At 32.7% G+C, this 22,288-nt stretch overlaps 1 protein-coding gene across 3 annotated transcripts; it reads left to right on the forward strand.

Moving 5' to 3' along the window:
• Positions 1-1,118: 1,118 nt before the first annotated feature.
• LOC141697634 (vacuolar protein sorting-associated protein 41 homolog) lies at positions 1,119-21,809 on the forward strand. Of its 3 annotated transcripts, none has more exons than XR_012564791.1 (19): positions 1,119-1,460; positions 4,338-4,607; positions 4,704-4,883; positions 5,011-5,268; positions 6,878-7,010; positions 7,079-7,169; positions 8,978-9,080; positions 10,187-10,290; positions 10,372-10,465; positions 11,443-11,598; positions 11,683-11,745; positions 11,894-11,959; positions 12,157-12,357; positions 17,768-17,845; positions 17,942-18,061; positions 18,135-18,215; positions 18,326-18,425; positions 20,884-20,965; positions 21,094-21,122. XR_012564791.1 is itself a non-coding variant. In XM_074502122.1 (19 exons), the coding sequence occupies exons 1-19, from the start codon at positions 1,230-1,232 to the stop codon at positions 21,532-21,534; spliced, it is 2,838 nt and encodes a 945-aa protein (XP_074358223.1). In that variant the 5' UTR covers positions 1,123-1,229; the 3' UTR covers positions 21,535-21,809. The 3 variants fall into 3 exon arrangements, 2 of the variants coding, with proteins under 2 accessions (XP_074358224.1, XP_074358223.1); XM_074502122.1 differs by having other exon boundaries at positions 1,123-1,460; positions 18,326-18,411; positions 21,094-21,809; XM_074502123.1 differs by lacking the exons at positions 20,884-20,965; positions 21,094-21,122 and adding an exon at positions 20,221-20,649 and having other exon boundaries at positions 18,326-18,411.
• The last annotated feature ends 479 nt before the right edge of the window (positions 21,810-22,288 follow it).

Below are 22,288 nucleotides of genomic sequence, written 5' to 3' on the forward strand. Positions count from 1 at the left end.
CATTTGGAAGATAATTGATGATCAGTTGTAATAAGCAGGATTTTTAAATAATACTAGTCCCTTCTTCCTGTGTCTTTTTGATAATTTTATTTCCGAAAACAATTAAATAGCAGCACCTTATCATTTTACCACTGCAAATACATGATAATTTCATTAAATTAGGTTGTCTGGTGTTTGTCGTATGTATGCTGATTAGATTAATCAAATTAACCCAACCCAACCCGACCAAACCCATCGCATAATTAATAGGGTCGGGTTCATAATTTTTTTGAGTTTAACGGGTTCATATTTTTGTAACCCGTTTTGAAAATAGCCAAACCGACCCAACTCAGCCCATGTGCAACCCTAGTCTCAGCATTAACATTTGCCATGAGAGCATAGTTGATCCCATCATCTGAGTCTGATGAATCATCCCAGTTTCTCTTCTTTGAGATCAAAACTTATTTCTTCTCAGTTTTAGGTTTTCTGCAGTCAAGTGCAAAGTGTCCAAATCCATCACAATTGTAACATCTCTCTTTTGACTTGTTAGGTTTTTCAGATCTAGCTTCCTTCCAATCAGTATCTATTTTGTTGTTCCTCTTATCAGAGTTTGGGGAACTGGAACCTTTTCTGGAAAATCTTCTCCCTTTCTTGAAGTTTTTGTAAACCATCTTATTGAAGCTTTTAACCAGTAAGACAACCATTTGATCCATATCTTCATTGTTGTTGTGATCACTGTCAGTATCTGATTTAAAATCAGGATTTGATTCATCATCAGAATTTGATGATTCAGTATCTGACTTAACAATAATGGTTTTCCCTTTGGAGTATTTTTTCCTCCTAGCTTTCTCCTTTAGCTTCTCTTCAACTTTGAGTGCAAATGGTCTAATTTTTGATCCTTTTCTCTTGCTTCTTTGCTCCATCTCATAATGCAAGAATGTTGTATTTATCTTGGTAAAAAGTTAATTAGAAGGTGACGTGCTTCCGCAATGATTTATTGTGGAAGCTGACGTGATTTTCGTAATGAACTATTGCTGACAGCTTTGAACGGCCCAAATTTATTGGTTACAAGCACGTGGAACCGAACTGTAGAAATAAAATATACGTTTAAAATACACATTTGATTCTATTTTGTATACTAGATAGGTATTCATTTTTTTTATGATATGCACTAAACTGCAATACTGAACAAAACAGAACAGAAGAACAGATCTCCCTGTATTCAGTTACTGAAACCACACACAAGAAAGATGTCACAACAAACCACACACATTAAAATCCAAGGCGATATTGAAGATTACGAAGACGCTGAAGAAGAACAAGACGAAGAAGAACCCAGGCTCAAGTACCAACGAATGGGCGGTAGTGTGCCTTCGCTTCTATCAAACGACGCCGCTACTTGTCTCGCCGTCGCCCAACGCATGATCGCTCTCGGCACTCGCAATGGTTTCATACACATTCTCGATTTTCTCGGCAATCAGGTACTCATCAGTTTTTTCAATATATTTCAATTTCCATTGAATTTGATTGAATTTGTGTTTAATATTGAATATTTGTAGAATTGTGGAGTTGTTGGCTAGGTTTTGGTTTGGATTGCAATAGTCGGAGTAATTATTATAGGAGAAACTTGATAATCGAGAGGCGAAATTAAGTTTGTTTTGTTAGTAGTGGTTAGTCAGGCCAATTTTTATATAAATACCTTTTTCTATGTACAAATTACAATGTTACAACCTTAGTACAATTATAGAAAATTAAAATAATGCAGGAAAATATCCGACACAACTAAATAATTGCTGACCTGTACTTCGAAGTAGAGGTTATATTTATTTATTTTCTTATCCAATAGCTATGACTACTCTATAATCGGTCGGTGCAGGAGCTAGTTGGTACTTTGTAGTATGCGTCGTATGGAAATAAATTTCCACCAATTTTAGTTTCTACAGTATTTAGTTCACAAGTCTTCTTTTTTTCTTTTTAGTGTGTTTATAAGAATGCGGAAATACACGAGTTTGAAATAACCCTACGAAGTAATGAGAAGCTCAATAATGAGTTTGCTATTGTGGGTACTTGAAAAAATATTAGTAGATTGCTATGTTACCCGGACTCGGGTATGGGTGTCGGACACGGGTTCGTATCCAAGTGTCGGACTCGGCAATATTCTGAAAAATTTACATGTTTTTGGCCTAAAATAAGTGTCCAAATGTCCATACTCATGTCCGAGTGTCGAGTGTCCGACACGGGTACTCTAAGCAAAATGAAGAGTCCGGGTAACTAAGGTAGATTGTACTATTAATTTTAAGATGTTTGGAAAAACTGGATTCGATGACTAAGACCTAATTTGTTAATAGGTTACGATCACTCGTTTCCTAAACCGCGCTTCGCAGCGGCCATATAATATTTCTCTATATTTTTTAAAATATTTCACAAAACGAATTTTTAAATAAAATAAATAAATAAATTTCTATTATTACTTTATGATTTTTTTTCTGAATTTTCCAATTCGTCTTGGTCATTTTAAAATTCTGAATATGTAGAATTCTAAAATACCGTCCTCTCGTATGTTTACGACGAATGAGGTGTTATCTCATTATTTATGAATATAGAATATATCATATATTAATCAATAATCAATTTTATAATATCATGAAATTTGATTTATATATTTTTAAAGACTAACTTAATTTATGACTTATTATTACTATTATATTATTTATAATAACAAACATCTAAAACTAATATCTAACTTTTGTATAATTATTATTTATTCTTTAAATTAGAATTAAAACTGAAAATTTTCAAATCTTATTCTTTAAAATTTGAGAAAACCTAGGAAGATATCAAAATGGTAAATTTGACTTAAAAAGAAATGTTTAGGACAATGTTAAAATGATAATATGCCTTGAGAGAAATTACAGAACTTGCATTTTAGGATAATACGAAGATAATAACTTTGACTTGATAAGAAAATTTAAGAGAATATAAATATGGTAATTTGAAGAATTAAGTTAGAATAATAATAAGACGGTAACTTCAGTTAGGAAGAAAGTTTAGAAGAACATAAGGTAACTAAGATTTTTTTTATTTAATAACTCAAAAATTGAGAAATTCGAAAAAAAATTGTGATAATATGAGAGGTGCCATCTCCCCTCCCCGTCTTCTCCTTCTCTTTTATATAAGTATATTGATATAAGATTGTTTGATTGATGATTTGTCTAAATCATATATAGTTGGACGAAGCCGATATTTATTTGAATAGTTTCCCCTTAGGCCTTAATAAAAGTGAAGCTGGACCGTCCATAACATAATTGTGTGATGTGCACAGAATTTTTTCCTCCCGGTGCTTTTTTTTATTATCATTTTTCATGCATTTTTACCCTCTTTAGTTTCAACCATTAACATGATTATAAAAATATAAGTATAATTTTGCTCAAAAAAAATATTAGTATAATATATATATTTATATATTCTTTTGATAAGAAAGAAATATGAATACAATTTATTTCTAAATTACCTTTACGTATGACGAGTTTAAATTTTAACTTTTAAAATTTTAAATAATTCAATTTGTCATTATTTTTCCGAGTAGTTTTAATCAGATGAACGTCAAAAATAGGATTAGGCAGCGAAGTTAATCAATTTCATCTATTGTATTGCAAAAAAATTAGGGTGAATGCAAAAGACTCGTTAATTCGTCATTCAGATTTACTACTCATTCAGAAATTATAATCATTAAAAAATTTTGATTTAGATTTTTGAAATGAGCCCCCTAAGAGTTCTAGATTCGAATTGGTGTGAGTTTAGATATATTTTTATACAGTAAAGGAAAATTATCAAAAATATTTGGAAGAGTGTTAGCTACATATAGATCTCCGGCTTCAATGCTAACTAAGATTGAGCTTAAACTTAGAGTTAATTATTTTGTTTGAGTAACAGTTGAAACCATAATACTATATGTGTTAATATCAATAACCAAAAAAATTCAAGTGCAAATTTTAATTGATAAACATTATTAATACATAATATCTTGGAAAACTATGTTAACGAGTGAGGGCTATTCTCTCTTTTGTACTGTAGGATAGCATAACAATGTCTTGGGCTAGTGGGTGTTATAGACACCAACAGTGCACCGCTAGAATCACCATTGTCTGTGTGAACGTACAGTTCTGACTTGGCATTTGAGGTTTTCTCTGTTAAACAAAGTTTTGTACCTGGCCTTGTAGATAACAATAATGTTATTTATCTGGTTTTTCTAATCATATTAAGGGTCAATTGCAGATACATGAAACTTCAGAGAGTTTAAATGAGTAGTTTAGTACCTTGTATTCATTGTTTTTCAAATTGCTCGTTTCAATTATCAGGTGAAGGAGTTCCCTGCACATTCAGCTGCTGTCAATGATCTTTGTTTTGACATAGAGGGTGATTTTATTGGTAGCTGTTCAGATGATGGATCTGCAATAGTAACCAGTCTCTTTACGAAAGAGAAACTGAAGTTTGATTATTATCGCCCAATGAAGGCTATTGCTCTAGACCCATATTATGCAAAAAGATCATCTAGAAGATTTGTTGCGGGTGGTTTAGCTGGACATTTATATATCAATACAAAAAGGTGGATTGGCTACGGTGACCAGGTATTACCTGCTTATACAATTATTATATAATGGCTGTAAACATGTACCTCATTTCAATTGCTCTGTTTCCTGAAAACAGTGTTGTTTCTTCTCCAGGTTCTACACTCTGGTGAAGGTCCTATTCATGCAGTGAAATGGAGAACAAATCTGATTGCTTGGGCTAATGATGCAGGAGTTAAAGTGTATGATAGTGCTAACAATCAGCGTATAACTTTTATTGAAAGACCTCGCGGGAGCCCATTCCCTGAGATTCTACTCCCTCACTTAGTTTGGCAGGTGAGTTGAGAATTAATATGATGGTCTTATGGGTATATATTTGTTAAGAGAGTGCAACTGCTGTCGTAATACTGTAGTACAAAGTCATGTTTGTTAATTTTTGTTGCTCTATTTACATCACATGCAGGATGATAGCCTCCTGGTAATTGGTTGGGGGACGTCTGTCAAAATTGCATTGATAAGAACAAATCAAAACAAGAGCACCAATGGGCCATATAGGCATATAATGGCTAATATGAACAAGGTTGATATTGTCGCATCTTTTCAAACCAGCTATTACGTTTCAGGAATTGCACCTTTTGGTGACACTTTGGTTGTTCTAGCTTATATACCAGGAGAAGAAGACAGAGAAAAGGAATTTAGTAACTCTATTCCATTGCGCCAGGTATTCATATTTTGTTTGGATATAGCTTGAATTGCAAGTTTGCAACAAATTCTTCTTCCTATCTTATAACGACTTACTCGGTGGCTCATTGTGATGCTAGCAGACTAGGGGCTGAAGGATAAAACTAACTGTTCTTTTAAATCAGATAGCAAAAGTACAAATCTGGTGGGAGCCTGGTAAAAAACAATGATTAGGATACACATATGATGGTTGGGTATTGAACATATACAAGATACACACAAGATAATAGGGTACTGAACATGATAAACATAAGTGAGTAGGGTAATCCAATTAATTTTTAAAAAAGGATGCGCTATTTTGGAATGCGTATCAGAAATACACATAATACACTTGGGTATCGCTGAATATACATATATACAAATACATACACGCAACCATCCCTCCACCTTCTTCCACCTTCACGGACACCTCCTCCATTTCTTTCCCATCCCATTGTCTCAATCATCAGTCACCATCCTCCAACATTGATAGGCCTTCAAGAATCTTCTCCACATTTCACCTGGTGGATGATGGTGGATGAAAATGGAAAGAAAGAATACGCATTTGGAACCGGAATATTCAATCCGATAGAGATAGCCCATCAAATCAAAATTTGATATTCTTGTATTGTTGATGGAAAAATAGTTATTATTAGCATTTTTTTGAGACTAGGCTGTCTTGTTAATTTTGTCTTAAATAAAAGGGATATTCTCTAAGGTACCATTATAAAATTGGTTTTTCTAGTTTGTGCCATCACTTCATTGGCTTCTATCTGCGGTAACCCTGTACATTTGGTTTTTCCCGTGTAATGCCCCCGTTTTAAGTAAAATGCAATAGGATTTATTTTGGCCCGAAAATCAAATTGTATATTTGAAATCTTTGCGAACAAATACATGAAGTATGCCTTTGAATCATGTAAAATGGAGTTAAAATGAGTGAGATATATTTGAACTCCATGGCCAAACTTTGGCCATTAATATTTCACTCATTTGACTCCATTTTACATGATTTAAGGAACTATTTTATGTACCTTTTCACAAAGATTTCAAATATACAATTTTAGTTTTTAGTCCAAAATCAATTTTATTATTTTTACATAACACGGGGGTATTACGCGTGAAAAATCAAATGTACAAGTTCACAATAGATAGAAGCCAATAAAGTGATGGTACCATCATGAAAAGCTAATTTTACAATGGTACCATAGAGAATATCCCTAAATAAAAACTCTAGTTCAGTTTCCTGCTAAATGTTTTTATTTAGGCACTTTCCCAATCCCAACAATTTTCCCTCACTGAAGAAAATGATTTACTGCTAAATCTTTTCCCATGAATATTTTTAATCTAAAAAAGAATCTCCGTACAAGTGGATTTACTCAATTTTGACCGGTAATATCTTTTCAATCTATAGTTACTCTTAACCCATTGGTTTCGTTGTTTCTTCCTCCATTTCGCATTTTGCCATAAATTTCTAGTTCGCTATTTATAGGTTTCACTAAGGATGATAACAGTGTCTTGGAATGTACAACTAACAAAATTATATTATATGTAAGACTAATAATATCTAATTTCAATATATGATTGGAGATATCTGATTTTGTTATATACAGGCAAATGCTCAAAGACCAGAAGTGCGTGTAGTCACATGGAATAATGAAGAGCTTGCAACAGATGCACTACCTGTACATGGATTTGAGCATTATAAAACAAAAGACTACTCCCTTGTGCATTCCCCATTCTCAGGTATATTTAACAACTTCACACACATGTGAATTGTATTAAATCATCAATAACGACGCATTTAAATGCAGGGAGCAGTTTTGCAGGTGGTCAATGGACCGCTGGTGATGAACCATTATATTATATTGTTTCCCCAAAGGATGTGATTATTGCTAAGCCTCGGTAAATATATTTTTTCATCTTCAGCATTTGTACATTCTTTCATATTATGGCGGTGTTCGATCATATTGTATGATAAGTTCTAAATAATTAAGCACCTCTAGATAATTCAGTGCATCTATTATTTAACGCCTTTATATATGTTTGATATTAAAATATTGTTTGTTTGTATTTTTAATAAAAAAATTGACCAATTGGTTCTCTCCATATCCTTTCTTGTAGCAACAATTTAAAATATTAAAATTGCGTAGTCGACCATTTTACCACCCACGCAAGTTGCATGGGCGTCTTCCAAGTTAATCAAAATAGATTGGTGAACACAATGTTCTGAGTAGTGTATTATTTTCTGTTATAAAGAAGTTGGTGAGTGTAGATAGATTCAGACATAGGCAATCTTTTGGATAGTTTACATTTTTCTCGAGTAAAAGGTTATATGCGAAGTGTGACCTTGAAATCGCGACTTTGTCAATTCCTGTACCCCCAACATTAACAGGGTAAAAATGTATTCTTAGTCACTGGCCTCCCCCATTCCCTTCTTAACAAGATGGGTGCCTCATATGAGCCGAGTTAGGCATGAGTTACATACTTATGATGCCTCATTGAAAAGTCTAATTTTTTTAGTAAATTTTGCTAATTCCATCAAAAAATACTAAATTTTAAAACTAACTTAATATAAATAAAAATGTTAGTAATTTGTTTTTAAAATCAGACAAACGTAAGTATCTGTATTATTCCAAATATTTTATGTACATATATATAGTTCTGTATATATTATATTCGAGTTGGGCAGGTTTTTCTTCGCAGGGATTATGTAGATAGCATACCCGCCCCATATCCCAGGGCATGTTAGGGGCTAGTCTTATCCCATTAAGTAAATATACGTCTTTGGTAGCTTTTATGTTTTTCTCATTTGTAACTCCAGAAGGGCCTCCACTTTCGGTATGCCACGAATCTATCCATAATTCCTCAAAATTTAGGCACTTTCGATCCAAGAATTGACTTTTAGTTATTTAGGATACAAAAATCTTATTTACACTAACAACTCTCCTTAAATCCACTATATCAATTATATGTTTACAACATCTGTGATTATTCTCAAGCAACTTTTTATATTAATCTTATTTCCTGACATTATATAATATGTATCGTATCATTGTACATTAAGTTATAATAGTTTAGAATGGTATTCTTTAAAAGAAGCAATTTCAATCTAGAGGGTTTCTTTCGCATACTGTTGAATATTAACTGGAGTTTCATAGTAACAAACCTGGCTCATTACTACAGATCAGTTAATACCGATAACACAAATCAAGCTTCATACACAACAAAGATCACATAACAATGTTCAGTAGCTTTCGTTGAAAATGTCAAATTATAGACTTAAAAAATTTCAAAAGTTTTATTCATGAAAAATGTGGGAAATAATGGATTGATATGAGAGGGAAATTTATTGAATTATATCAAGTTGAATGAGGAAGGAAGATATACTCCTCTTTGTTCAACGGGATACATAGAGCTCTTAAATATATGTTGTACTCTTAAATATGTGCTGTAGACACTTTCTATTTTAACTCCTCAAAATTTAGGTTATGAGTCTATATAGAGAGTTTTTTGAAGTTGCTCTTGAGGTTTCCGTGAATATGAATTTCCTAGAATTTGTTTCCTTTTTTTTTTATTTAACTTGGGGAATTTATTTTCTTCCTTAACTTTCGACATTTTTTATTATAATCTGATTTATTTTTTATTTTTTTCTTTTTTAATTATGAATGGTAACCATTCATCTAACCGATGAACATGTTATTAATAATTAGGGACGCAGAAGATCACATATCTTGGCTTCTTGAACATGGATGTCATAAAAAGGCTTTGGAAGCTGTTGAAGCTGGGAAGGGACAGAGTGAACTTATTGACGAGGTATAGTTCATATGAGCTTGTGATGCAAAACCCGCTGTAATTGTATATAGTGAATCAGTAATATCTACATAGTGAAGACCTATTTTGAGACCGTAACTGTGATATGTGAAAACACATAAAAATTATCTTTCATTATTAAAATGGTATAGACAATTCAATATAAAAGTTTAAAAGCATTAAGGGATAGGGAACGTAAACCCTAACGCTAGAAGGAAAAAAAGTAAATCCATTTGTAATTTAAAATGTTTCTGGAAAAGCATACAATTTTCCCAATAGTATGCATACTATATGTCAATCATGTTTCAAAAAAGTTGAATAATAATATTTTGGTCTGTTGTGCCAACGTAAAATGAACTTTTAAGTTTAATTCTGAGTAGTAGGGATGATGTACTTAATTCATTTACACTTTTGAACATTGTATTTTTATTTGATTTAAATCAACATTATCCTTTTTGAATGTAAATTTCAATTTTTTTTTGTTATTTTTTACTTCTTATTGTTATGTGTTATTAATTATCTTACCCATACAGATATAATTTATAGATAAGAAAGCCGTTTACTTTTAAGTTGTGAAAATTTGAACTTTAACAATCAAAGCTAATGCCCTTCTTCAAGCTATTTTGAAATATTAGATAACTCAGATGAGCATAGTAATCTAATAAATAAAACTAACAGTGAGACGAAAAAACTTTTAAAAATGCTCTTTACTAGTATGCTTTGGTAAACTTTGGCCAAGAGTAACCTTTGAATTTGTACTTTTGTACATCTGTATCTATTTTTGTTTGATTATTCTTCAACGAGCCATCATAAACGATTTGCTTTGCAATTCAAGCCCCAGCCCCCACCCCCCCGAGTTGTTTATGTTGTGCGTAATTTTGGTAGAGTAGTTGGCACACTAAGTAAGATGAATATGATTTGTGTATTTCTGCAGTTCAAGTAGCATGCAGATTTCTTAGTTGCATTGCATTTATGTTGTACATAATAGTTATTTATTTAGTATCTATGTGGTGCTTTGTTTGCTGCTTAAACTGAACTAGATATAATTGAACTAGGCATTTTCTCAGTCTATTGAGAATTTTTTTTTGATACATCATGATATCTAATAGGTTGGTTCAAGATATCTTGACCATCTAGTTGTTGAAAGAAAATATGCTGAGGTCGCATCTTTATGTCCGAAATTATTAAGGGGTTCTACTTCTGCCTGGGAGAGGTACTTTATTGACTTTTCAATATAGAATATGTACTCTGATTGCAGTTGAATAAAATATTTGACACGGACTACCTATTGCAGATGGGTTTTCCACTTTGCTCATCTCAGACAGCTTCCTGTTCTAGTTCCATATATACCAACAGAAAATCCTAGACTTCGTGATACCGCTTATGAGGTTACTGACTTTAAGTCTTGATTTTGTTGTACTTCCGCCAATTCTTTTAACGCAAAATTAGCTAATATTATCCCCTATTGCCTGAATGTTGAGACGTTTGTCAAACCAATTATAGTGACACTGAACAATTATTTTTACACTCTATGATAATCCAAATACAATTTGTGAGTGAAAATTTTGTATTATTCCTTCAATGAAAAGGAAAGAGCCCTTCGATTAAAAGGGAAGAACAAAACTTGTGTACATACCAATTTCCTGTTGCTGTTTCATTGATAGGCCTGATCTTAGACCCTATTTCACCCTGTTTTATTTAGGGAAGTAAGCACGTGTATATAAAAAAGTACTATGTCTGCATTTTCACTCCAAACTGTGCTACGGAGTTTTTTTAGGAACCAAAGCGAGCTAAGATGGAGTAAAAGAATGTCTTTTTCATTCCAAAAAAAATCAGGATGAAAGGGGTGAAAATAATTTATAAAATCTCAAACATGTTTGTCAATTAACTATTATATTATAATATTCAACTGATTTTACACCTCTTTCGTACAATTAATCTTTGCATAGTATTAATTATCGTTAGCGTTTAAATATTAAGATTTGAGCATTAGCTAGAAGAAATGAAAAGAGGGAAAATAAAATAGTAAGGAGCTTTTAGAATACACACACACACACAGTTTGAATTATATTAAGAAGGGTAAATTGTAATTAACTGAGACATTACTTACGTTCAAACTCGGGAACATGAGAATGAAAGTATTTTCACTTTTTTCTCACAAGGGTTAGTAATTATTTTCTTTAATGGGGATTTGGGAGATATGGGCGAGTAAATTAAATTTGTGGGTTGCTAATCTATTGTATGCGTTATTCGCACTGAGGGTTTAAATGTCATTCGTTTTTGCATTATACAGAATAGGAAGGTCTGTAGTCGAGACGGAACTCTAAAACCAGACAGGCCTTAGTTGTTCTTTGATGTCATACAGGTTACTCTTGTAGCTCTTGCGACAACTCCAGCCTTTCATAAGGATCTACTGTCAACAATTAAATCTTGGCCTCCTGTAATATATTCTGTCATGCCTGTTATTGCAGTTATTGAACCACAGCTTAACTCTTCATCTATGACAGATGCGTTGAAAGAGGTGCATGTAATTGATGATGATACGTAATAATATATGTTGTTGTCACTCATTTCTTTTGATAATTTTATTCAGTTATTTTAACAGGCATTGGCAGAGTTATATGTTATAGACGCGCAGTATGAGAAAGCAGTTGCACTTTATGCTGAAGTAAGTGCTCATGTACTTCACTTTTGAAATTAATTGCATAATTCCAAGATTATATGAGATGCTGGGAAATTGCTGTTTATAATTAACTTTTTTACTTTTCCCATTGACATGCTTTTCTTTGCTGAAGTTCTTTTTCCTTTTTCTTCAGCTTATGAAGCCAAATGTATTTGACTTTATCGAAAAGCATAACTTGCATGATGTCATTCGTGAAAAGGTAATGTTTCCTACAGTACACAATAATGTCCTGGGTGAAAAACTATTTGACAATTGGGAAAGAGGCAAAAGAGAACTGGAATGTTCTTCTAGCATTATAATTTATAAATTGTTATCATATTGTTTTTCCAGATAGCATTAAATTTCTTTGCGACGTGATTTGGTAACTCTTTTATTTATCACTTGTGTACGCGGCAGGTTGTGCAACTGATGATGATTGATTGTAAGCTTGCAGTTGCATTGTTGGTCCAGCATAGACACTTTATTACACCTTCTGAAGTTGTTTCCCAAATTTTAGCTGCCAAGAACAATTGTGACTCCAGATATTTCTCACATATGTATCTGCATTTACTGTTTGAAGCTGATCCTCATGCTGGAAAGGAATTTCATGACATGCAGGTAAATAAAAAGAAAAATAAATGAGACATTTGTACCGGTTGGTACAAAAATTTCTTAAATTGGTTTAGAAAGCTGAATTAAGTTTTGTGCCGAGTTCATTTACTTATCAGCCAAAGCTTCTTTAGTGAAATGTTTATGTGGTGAAGTTATTTTCTTTCTGGGGTTAATTGGCTAAAAGATAACTGAACTGGGACTAAACTTGCAACTGGGTTATCAAACTTAAAAAGTTTGCAATTATCTTGTCAGGCTAATAAAACTTGCATCAAGTCATTGAACTTGGAAATTTATTGCAAAATCATTGCCTACACGCAGATCCATTAAATCTCAGCATTAGTTGACTGACCGGATGCTGCTTAAGAATCTGAGTTGGCCCGCTCTACCTTGAATATGACTTGACCCGCTTAAGCGCACACAACACACACACGTAGATATATACAAAATTCATTTATTTAAATCAATCAGCTCTCAGATAGTCAGATGTGGAGATCATGATGAAGTTGCACTGAGAGATGATTATAATTATGCATATACTAAAACTCCAGTACAAGACCATTAAAAATCCCTTTTTTCATAAAACACAACTCCTTCTCTATTGAAACACTAACACAAACCTTTTTCTAACATCTTCACGGGTTGGTGTTTCCACTTCTTATTGTACAACTCATCTCATTTCCTACAAAATATTTATAACTAATACTTGTTTCTCGGGGTTGTAAATTAATAATAAAAAATTATATTTTATAGTTAATCAATTTTTGGTTACATTTATGTTATATATATTTTAAATTAGTATAATATTATATTATAAACTTTTACTTCAAAATCTACTGCCAAAATGATAGTATTAAAATTATTGATGTAATTTGTACATTAACTGTTTTATTGAATGTAAGTAGAAATTAAATTGATTTTTAAAAGGTATTACGGCGTGCAAATATGAAAATTTAAAATGATTTGTATATGTGTATAAACTTTTTTTATTTTTTATAATATTTTTCGTTCGGATTTGATTAAAGTTGTTAGCAATTACTTAGTGTATTCTAGCACTAAGAACCTTGATCTAAAAATAATAAATTCTTTTTTATTTTATTTTTGAATATGTTTATAGTGTTAAAATTATTATTTTTACTATAAATTGTATATTAATAAGTAGTAAAATATTTAGAATCCAATTTACAATTTATTAAAGTAGTTGCGTACTAACTTGGTTCAAGTAACTATTTAAATTACAAAGTACTTATAGTTGTATTCCTTTTTTAAAAAAGCTTAAAGTTAGTGATTAGCAAATAAATTTAAAGTTTTAATAAAAAAGTTGGACAATTATTAAAAACATTAGATTGTATCAGGGTTTATTTAGCTAGTAATATTCATTCACCATTATGAAAAATCGTTTAAAATTTTGGGATATCCGTTCTAATTTAAAAAAAACTAAAGATATTCGGTTAAGGTTTTAAATACCCCTCTAAAATTTCATGGTACTAAAAAATTATAGATCATTCTGAATTTATAAAATGATGATTTTTAGTTTATAACATTATAGTTTTATATTTTGTTTGTACTAAAATATACTTTCCATCCATTATACACGTTTCTAATTTTTTTTAAAAGAAAGTTAGTAGTATTAATTAGTAAAATATGAATATTTTTTAGGTTAGGTCAAATACAAAGTTATAACTTATATCAGTAAAAACAAAATTCATATAAGATTGTTAAAAATAAAATGTTATATTACAAGTTATAAAATTTATTTTATATTTTACCATAATTATATATTAATTATTTTGATCATAGAAGATGTTAGAAAATCTAATAATGTGTGGAAAAAATATAATTTATTGAAGTATGTTAATATATTAAGTTTAGTTGGCCATGTATAGAGGTGGCTAAACAGGCGGGCCGTGCGTGCTGGGCCGGTTTTCCAACGGGCCGAGTTGCCTGTCTCCGGACTCGTGAACGGCACGTCTCAGTAAACGGGTTGTGCCAAACGGGTTGTGCCGGGTTCGTGCCGAGTCACCAAACTTGAGCTCGTGTCCAACTCGCGGGTTATACGAGTTAGACGAGTCAATAACAGAAGTGCAGAAATAGGCTTGCCAAGTTAGGGGGTTAACGAATTGGCAGGGGCGAATTAGCGGGTTGGTTAGCGGGTTAGCGCGCTAGGCGGGCTGGTTTAATTTTTTTAAACAATTATTTATGGCAAAGTAGTGAAGCAGATACAAGTTAAGTGTTAACATATGTTGTGCAGTTGTAGCCAATGATAACTATTAATAATTTAATTATAATAATAATAAAACAATCAATCAGTTGAATGCTTTACTTATTAATATATAAACAATCACGTGATGTGTGCCTGTGCTGAGCAGAATGGTTGAGCAGAATGGGTTGAACGGGTTGGCGGGCCGATGCGGTTTGCCAATCCGAGTCAGTGCTTTTCCGATTCAACGTGTCGTGTCGTGCCGGTTATCGAATCATGAATATTGAAACCGTACTCACCCCGTTATTTTCTACGGTCCGTGCCGAATTTGATTCGGTCCGATATGAGCTGACTTGATACGGTTAAATTGGCGAATCGGTGCGAGCCGGGGCGTGCCTAACCGCCCGTTTGGCCACCTCTAGCCATGTATAACAATTTTTGTTTATTTCTTTTTGTGTTTGGTTAAAAGTAGAAAAAGGGAATACATTTTATACTTCATAACAATACTAATTATTAATTTATTTTTTTATTGATTATGTTTCTTTTTCTTTGTTTAATTTGTCTTATTCAGGTAAGTATAAATTTGTAGAAATATAGACAGGTTTGTAGTTGGGCGTCTTTTTTGTGCATGTTAAAGTTTTCACTTTAGGTAACATAATAAATTTCTAGATATAAAGAAGACCTAGGTGTGCATGGTGTAGTTGTGTCTCTTTAAAACGTTTAAAACGTTTTGATGTTTATTGTATATTTGTAGATATATGAGCGTAAGTGTGTCTGTAAGTGTGTCTGTTTGTAGTTTTACGTGTCTCTTTGCAAGTATGTGTAGATGTTAAGTTTAAGTTTTTACCTATAAGTGTAGTTGTCTATGTTTAAAAAAGTTTTTACCTGTAAATGAGTTGTGTTTTGTGCCTGTTTAAAAATTTATGACGTCATTATTAGGTAGTAGAATTATATATATTAATGATTAGTTTAGAATCAGATTTCAGTTGATAAAAAATTTAGTGGTGAATATTTATTAACTTATATTTGATAAGTAGATTTATCAAGCATAAATATTTAAAATAAAATAACACAACAATAACAAAAAAATATACTCAAGTATATTATAATTTTATTTAGACAAATATATAATTATGAAAATCAAATAAGATGTGCTTTGCATGGGTTATATGCTACTATGTCATTGAAGTCAATGGAGATAGATAATTTGACACGTCAACTGCGCCAAGACAGGTGTCTGTCCAATAATGATGTTGCTGGCATTATGAGTGCAAGTTTTAATTAGTTTAGTGAGTTGATTGCAAGTTATTTGAGATTGATGACCCAATTGCGGTTGGGCCCGAGTTTTATTATGTTTCAGTTATTTAATCCTTTCTTTAGGATTGTTATAACTATCTATCATTAAAAACTGTAGATATTAGATTCCATTTCTATAAATACAATTAAATCAATTGCAATTTGTTATTACTATTTTTTTGGCAACTTTCACATATTGTATTTGAAATATATTAGAAGAAATTGTATGTTTACTCTGTGTGTGTGTGTTCACACAGACTCACACTTATCCCTTAATATAGAGACATATAAAGAGTTTCTATAAAGAAAATCAGAACTACTTATCATAGTTGGAGATTTGGGCATCACTGAGTTTTTATCTTTACGTAGCAGTCAAAAATCAATGATATGGAATAGTTGTTAGTTTATGTGTGTATAAGTTAAGCATGTCAAGCCTTTTTATATGTGTCTAGAATTCACAGATTTTTGTTCTTCATTTGAGGTTCCTTGTTAGCTTCTTTTGGTGCTATACAAGGACCTAAAAAATGTAATACTTTCTTAACTAGTTACAAATGAATAAAACATATTCATGAAGTCACAAGAGCCTACTCCGCTCTAAATATCCGCCCATATATTTTTCTATATTCTCCTATATGAAAGTGCCGGTCTCATTCAGTTCTACCCACCGTCAGGTTCACAACCTCGAGCACAGTTGTTGCTCACAAAACAGCAAAAACAAGAAGGGCACTCCTCCCGGTCTTCGTGGGCATGAAGCCATGAACCACAACTAGAACGTCAGCATTAGGATAATATAGTGGATGTTTTGATGTTGAATTAGTGGTAGATGATATCGCTATAACATTGTTAAGATTTGCACAGGCCTAAAAGGTTTTATTGTGACGACAATGCGACTGTAGACGTTGCTTAGCCAATCCAACATGATAGAACCAATCATGTCGAAATTTATACACATTAATATTAATATCCACTTTTTGGAAGTCCGGGGACACTGTTCCTAGTGAAGATCCAGGTCGGAAGATGTTGTACAGTTGCATATACGGGACATCTATACCCCAACTAGAAGGAGAGAAATAAAATGTTGCATGACAGAAATATACTATGTAATTATGAGCAATTATAGTCTATCCTTCCATGAGTTCTTCTACAATATGACTATAGAAGCACGGGAGAAAATGATTTTTATTTCTACTCTATGTAGGAACCAACTATCTGTTAATCTAAATTTCAAAATTTACTATTATATGATCAAATACACTAAAATATATGATGTACAAGTATGTACAGTAAAAACTGTAGAGGGCACAAAAATGAATATAGAGGAAGAGAGGTACTTGGTAAGTGCTGCATATTTTTTAAGTTTAGCACTCTGGCACTAAGTATTTGTTTTTGTTGTAAGCTTTGGCTGCCAACATAAATGAACTTTCCGTTTCTTGGCATGTATTCGTGCCTTTCAAGAGATCGGGTCAAATCAAATAGATAGAGATGTTGAGTAAGAAACGTACAGGAGTGGCATACTTAATCCATCTCAAACTCTGCGTTGGTAGGTGGGAGTGGTTTCTTGAGTTTAACCACTTTTATGGACAAACAGTCAAGGTCTATTTTTTGTATGTTTTTCACTGCTTAGGAGACGGGTCTTAAATGTGACTGAGACTCAGTTTTGTTCTCAATTTTACTAGAATAATCTATGTTTCTGGGTCTTGAACCAAAGAGAGGGGGATAGAAAAGAAAATAACCGTTGTTACTTTCCTTTTGTACTGTTTTCATATATTCTATTACGTTTTTGTCCAAGTTCCATGTCATGTATGTTTAATGAAGAGATACCGCACCCACTTGCATTTGAGTTGCATGTACGTCCTGCCTTACTACTTGTTTTTACTTTTCATGCTTGTCTAATATGTAAGGTACATTCATTGACTGTAATAGGTCGAGCTCTATGCGGACTATGATCCAAAGATGCTGATTCCTTTTTTTCGCAGTAGTCAGCATTATAAGCTTGAGAAGGTTTGCTTACTGTATGGCTAGAGTTATAATGTATTCTTGATGTTTATTATATTCATTGACATTATTGTTCATGATTGTTCATGAAATTAATCCCAGGCACACGAGATCTGTCTTAGTAGAGACCTGTTGAGGGAGCAAGTTTTCATTCTTGGAAGGATGGGATATGCCAAAAAAGCCCTCGCAGTTATTATTAATAAATTAGGAGATGTAGAAGAGGTATCTTCTTTGGGTTATTATCTGTTTTGTTTTTGAAGTTTTAGATACTGAGAAATGCATTCAAGTTGTGCAGGCAGTAGATTTTGTCACTATGCAACATGATGATGAACTTTGGGATGAATTGATCAGGCAATGCCTTCAGAAACCTGAAATGGTATTGTGTATACCTCTATTGTAATAAAATTGCATACGATAATAGCAGCGTACGTGACAACCCTGTCATTTTATTTTTCTTTATAATTATATATATTACGTAACTTGCAGGTCGGTATGTTGTTGGAGCATACAGTTGGGAACATCGATCCGCTCTATATTGTAAATTTGGTGCCAACTGGTCTAGAGATCCCTCGGTTAGTGTTTTCCAGTGAGTTTTTATAAATTCTTTTAATGTGCATTTGCATAATCTCCCATAAGCATCTCCAATGGGTGTTAGCTAAAATGGTTGGCTAAAATTAATAAAATAATGATTATGTAAAATTTGCTGAAAGGGTAAGCTGATTTACTCCGGTAGAGTTGGCTACAACGATTGGCTATTTTTTAAAAATAGTATGTTGCTATTCTTTCAAGTTATTATAAATAGAATATCTTATTTTATTATGGTAATAGATGATGTTTAATTTCACGAAAGATTGGCAAAAATAACTTAATTTTGAAGATTTTTTACAAAAATAGCTACTTTCAAAAAAATGGCCAACTATGGCCGATCTAATACATGAAGGGCGAATGCGTGTTACTTACATGCATTTGTATTCGCTGGTGTTGGTGCTGCTGCTGAGTGCAAAAAACAAAGACTGCAAATAAGTAATAACAAAAGCATAATAAAGTGAAAAATTGTGGGGACATGATGAGTCCTCGCATGGGATTGTACGATGATAAGAACAATACGCATTTGATAAATGCATATTAGGACTATATACTATCATACTAAATGCGTATCTTGTGTTATATATTTTGTAATACCTTTACATGAAATGCGTATTATCGATTACTCCAATCAAAGATGCGTATATCTAATTACTTCGTTGTCATATGCATATTTGATCTTCTAAAATTGGCCATATTTCACAAACAGGTTATTCTCGTCATATTTATTTAATAATCGGCTATATTTGTCCATTGGCCTAATTTCACTATATGTCTATATAGGTTCGACAAATATAGCCAACAGAGATAGGTTGGCTAAAATTATAGCTAATGGGAAAGCACCATTGGAGAGGATAATTTTTTACATAATATCTATAATAATTATTTTTGGTATGTTTGACACCTTTTTAGCTAAGGGTTCTTACACATTGGAGATGCTCTAAATGACCTTTAGTTTGTAAAACTTAGGTTTCTGGCAAGCAGTGTTTTTTACTCTCCGTCCCACAAAAGTTGGCTTGTTTCATTTTTTTCTCACCAATTGAGAGAAAATTCAATTTATTGTGGTTTTTACCAACTTTTTGGTTATATAAGTTGACCATCCGTTGTCAGTTTCGAGATCATAGTATACTCTTGACCAATAAGAAAAACAAAGGTAAAAATAACATTTATTGTTCTTTTGGAAAATATAATTTGGGTTACTGTAAGTGGTAACTTTCTATTACATTTATACTGAATTGGCTGAAGGAACGGAATATATATTTGTTGAAACTCAACCGTGTTGTTGAGAAAAAACTAAACGCCTAACCATTTTTTGTGGCACTTACAAGGTAGTTTTTATCTTGCATATTATTATGTGTTTAGAAGTTATCTATGTGGCTTAGCTTTCTTAGCAATGTTTTTCTGCTGGTCTCCAGCAAGTAGCTCCTAGCATTACAACTCAAGTCATCTTCCCAGTTTTTTAATTGATCTGTTCATTAGAAGTCGCATAATGTAGTAAGAGGCTAGTTTTTAAGATAGATGCATCCCATCAAGTTGATCACATGTGGTTCATCAGTTAATCTTCATAACAATAGTATGTAATGCAACACAATTGATTTTAAATAATTTTGATGCAGTTTTCATGGTACATTTGCTTCTCTCTTTTGAGTTTCCTAGCGAACTTTCAGTTTTGAGCATGTATTCGTTTTAAAAAGTTCTATCAAAATGTTTATCAAAATGTTTATCTTTGTTTGGAAGATGCCTACCTTTAACGGCATTGCTCCTGAACATTTTTGTCACTGTCACATAATTTGCAGGTTGTGCCATGGAAATGCGAACTAGATCACTCGTCCCGGATTGTTGTTTAATTTTGTCCTAAAATAATGTGAAAAACGATCCATTTCACCATATTTAGACCCTGAAAATCTTAAAAAGAAGAAAGAAAGGAACGTAAGAACACTGGAAATTTCAGTCTGAAAGTTGAAAAAAGTTCTAAGATTGAAGATTTGATCGAGGCCAACTTGAGATCAGTGATAATTATTTAAGAAGGTTTTATATTAAAAGGAAGAAGACATCACCAAGGCAATGATGTGTTATTATGTTTAAAAGTAAAAAGATAACTATTAAAAGGGTCCTTGTATTGACCATCGTATCCGATTAAACGGGTCCATGGATTTGTTTTATGGGAGATTACGTTCCACATGCCCGTACTTGTACCAACTACCACGTACCAAAGTGATTTATGTTCCGTGTAACACTGGTTTACCCTCATCTTTGTACAGGGATATCATTTTGGCTTTTTTTTAGAGTGTATACGTCATATTTGTCTGCAGATGCTTATCTTTTGCAAGTTTTAACCTCCAATGTGATATGTGCCTGCAGTTATATCATAGCTTTTTTTGTTTTTAGTAACAGTAGTAGACAACTTTTATAAGAATAATAAAAGTATATTTTAAATTATTCTTTATTATGCTTTTCAGTTTAAGGGATCACCTAGTCAAAATTATAACTGACTACAGGACAGAAACTTCTCTTAGACATGGCTGTAAAGATATACTTAAGGTACTGGTACTATCTGAGCAACTTCTTTTGCATTGCCCATCCCCCCCCCCCCCCCCCCCCCCCGCAAGGAAAGGAAAAAAAATCAACTTAATTCTGCTCAGCAAGTCAGTAATACCAGCACCTTGCAGGCTGATATCGTCAACCTGTTGATTAAATACTATAAAGAAGCTAGACATGCCATTTACTTGAGCAATGAAGAGGATGAAGTACGTGCTAAAAGGGATGACAGCAATGCATCCCAATTGACAGAAAGATCTCTCAGCATGAAAAATATGGAAGTCAAGTCAAAAGTTCGAGCAGGGGGAAGGTGTTGTGTGTGCTTTGATCCATTCTCTATACAGAATGTGTCCATCATAGTATTCTACTGTTGTCATGCATATCACCTGACTTGTCTTGTGGAGTCTGCAAATTCTGTAAATGACAATAAAAGATCGAAGGCCGCTTCTCAGGAGGTAGTATCCTATTATGAATATGACCATAGTGAGGATGAAAGTGACAATGACCATTCATCTTCGAGTGCTCCAAAAATGCGATGTATCTTGTGCACTACCGCTGCAGGTGGAGTTTGACCTCTGCGCGACATATTTTGTTGGGGTGATATCAGTAGATAATGAGTTACATAATTAATAAAGTGCTTATTTACTTTCAAGTATATACTTCAGTTGACATTTGCCCAGTTGATCTTTTTGTAAATATAGTACCTACTGCAGTTTTGGTCTAGCGTATTAGGTGAAGGTTCCTTTTAGAGTATGATCTCGTAGATTTTTAGTCCGACATTGAGTTTAAAAATAGAGAATATTGACTTTGTGAATGGGCTTTCTGCTCTTGTCCAGCTTCTTTTTTTTGAATCTATGCCTTCAAATAGATTTAGATTACAATTTTCAGCTATTATGTCCTGTTGCTAATATATTGTACTATCATTTAGAACGTTCAAGAGCTTTACTATACAGTTACTTCCTGTTTATCTGAAATTTTTTAGCCCCCTCAGATCTGCGAATACAGTGGACCGTGTGTGCCATTTATGGAAGGGTGATTTTGGTATGCCAACCCCTTATTATTCTCGATACCGAAGCAAGGTGAGTTTTCTTTTATCTGAATTTTAGAAAAAACAATAAAACCAGTTGGAGTTTCATTCTTGACACATTTGAACAAGAAAACTAGTTAGAGCTTCATTCTTGACTTGCTGACTCATTTTAATCTGAATTTAAAGTTGAGATGTACTGAATGTTAGTATGAACAAATCTAATAATGCATCACGCAGTCCTTTTGGCCAGGATTTGACGGCAACGTTTATATTCAAAAGCGGACAAAACTACTTATTTA

The sequence above is a fragment of the Apium graveolens genome, chromosome 11 (assembly GCF_009905375.1).
Source record: "Apium graveolens cultivar Ventura chromosome 11, ASM990537v1, whole genome shotgun sequence".
NCBI classification, from domain to species: domain Eukaryota; kingdom Viridiplantae; phylum Streptophyta; class Magnoliopsida; order Apiales; family Apiaceae; genus Apium; species Apium graveolens.

Bases quoted from the DNA above. Each gene is read 5' to 3' on its own strand.
- LOC141697634 (XM_074502122.1), top strand. From the start codon at position 1,230: ATGTCACAACAAACCACACACATTAAAATCCAAGGCGATATTGAAGAT. The intron at 12,358-17,767 runs GTAAATAAAAAG...TGACTGTAATAG, and splicing joins AGGAATTTCATGACATGCAG to GTCGAGCTCTATGCGGACTA. The intron at 18,062-18,134 runs GTATCTTCTTTG...CAAGTTGTGCAG, and splicing joins AATTAGGAGATGTAGAAGAG to GCAGTAGATTTTGTCACTAT.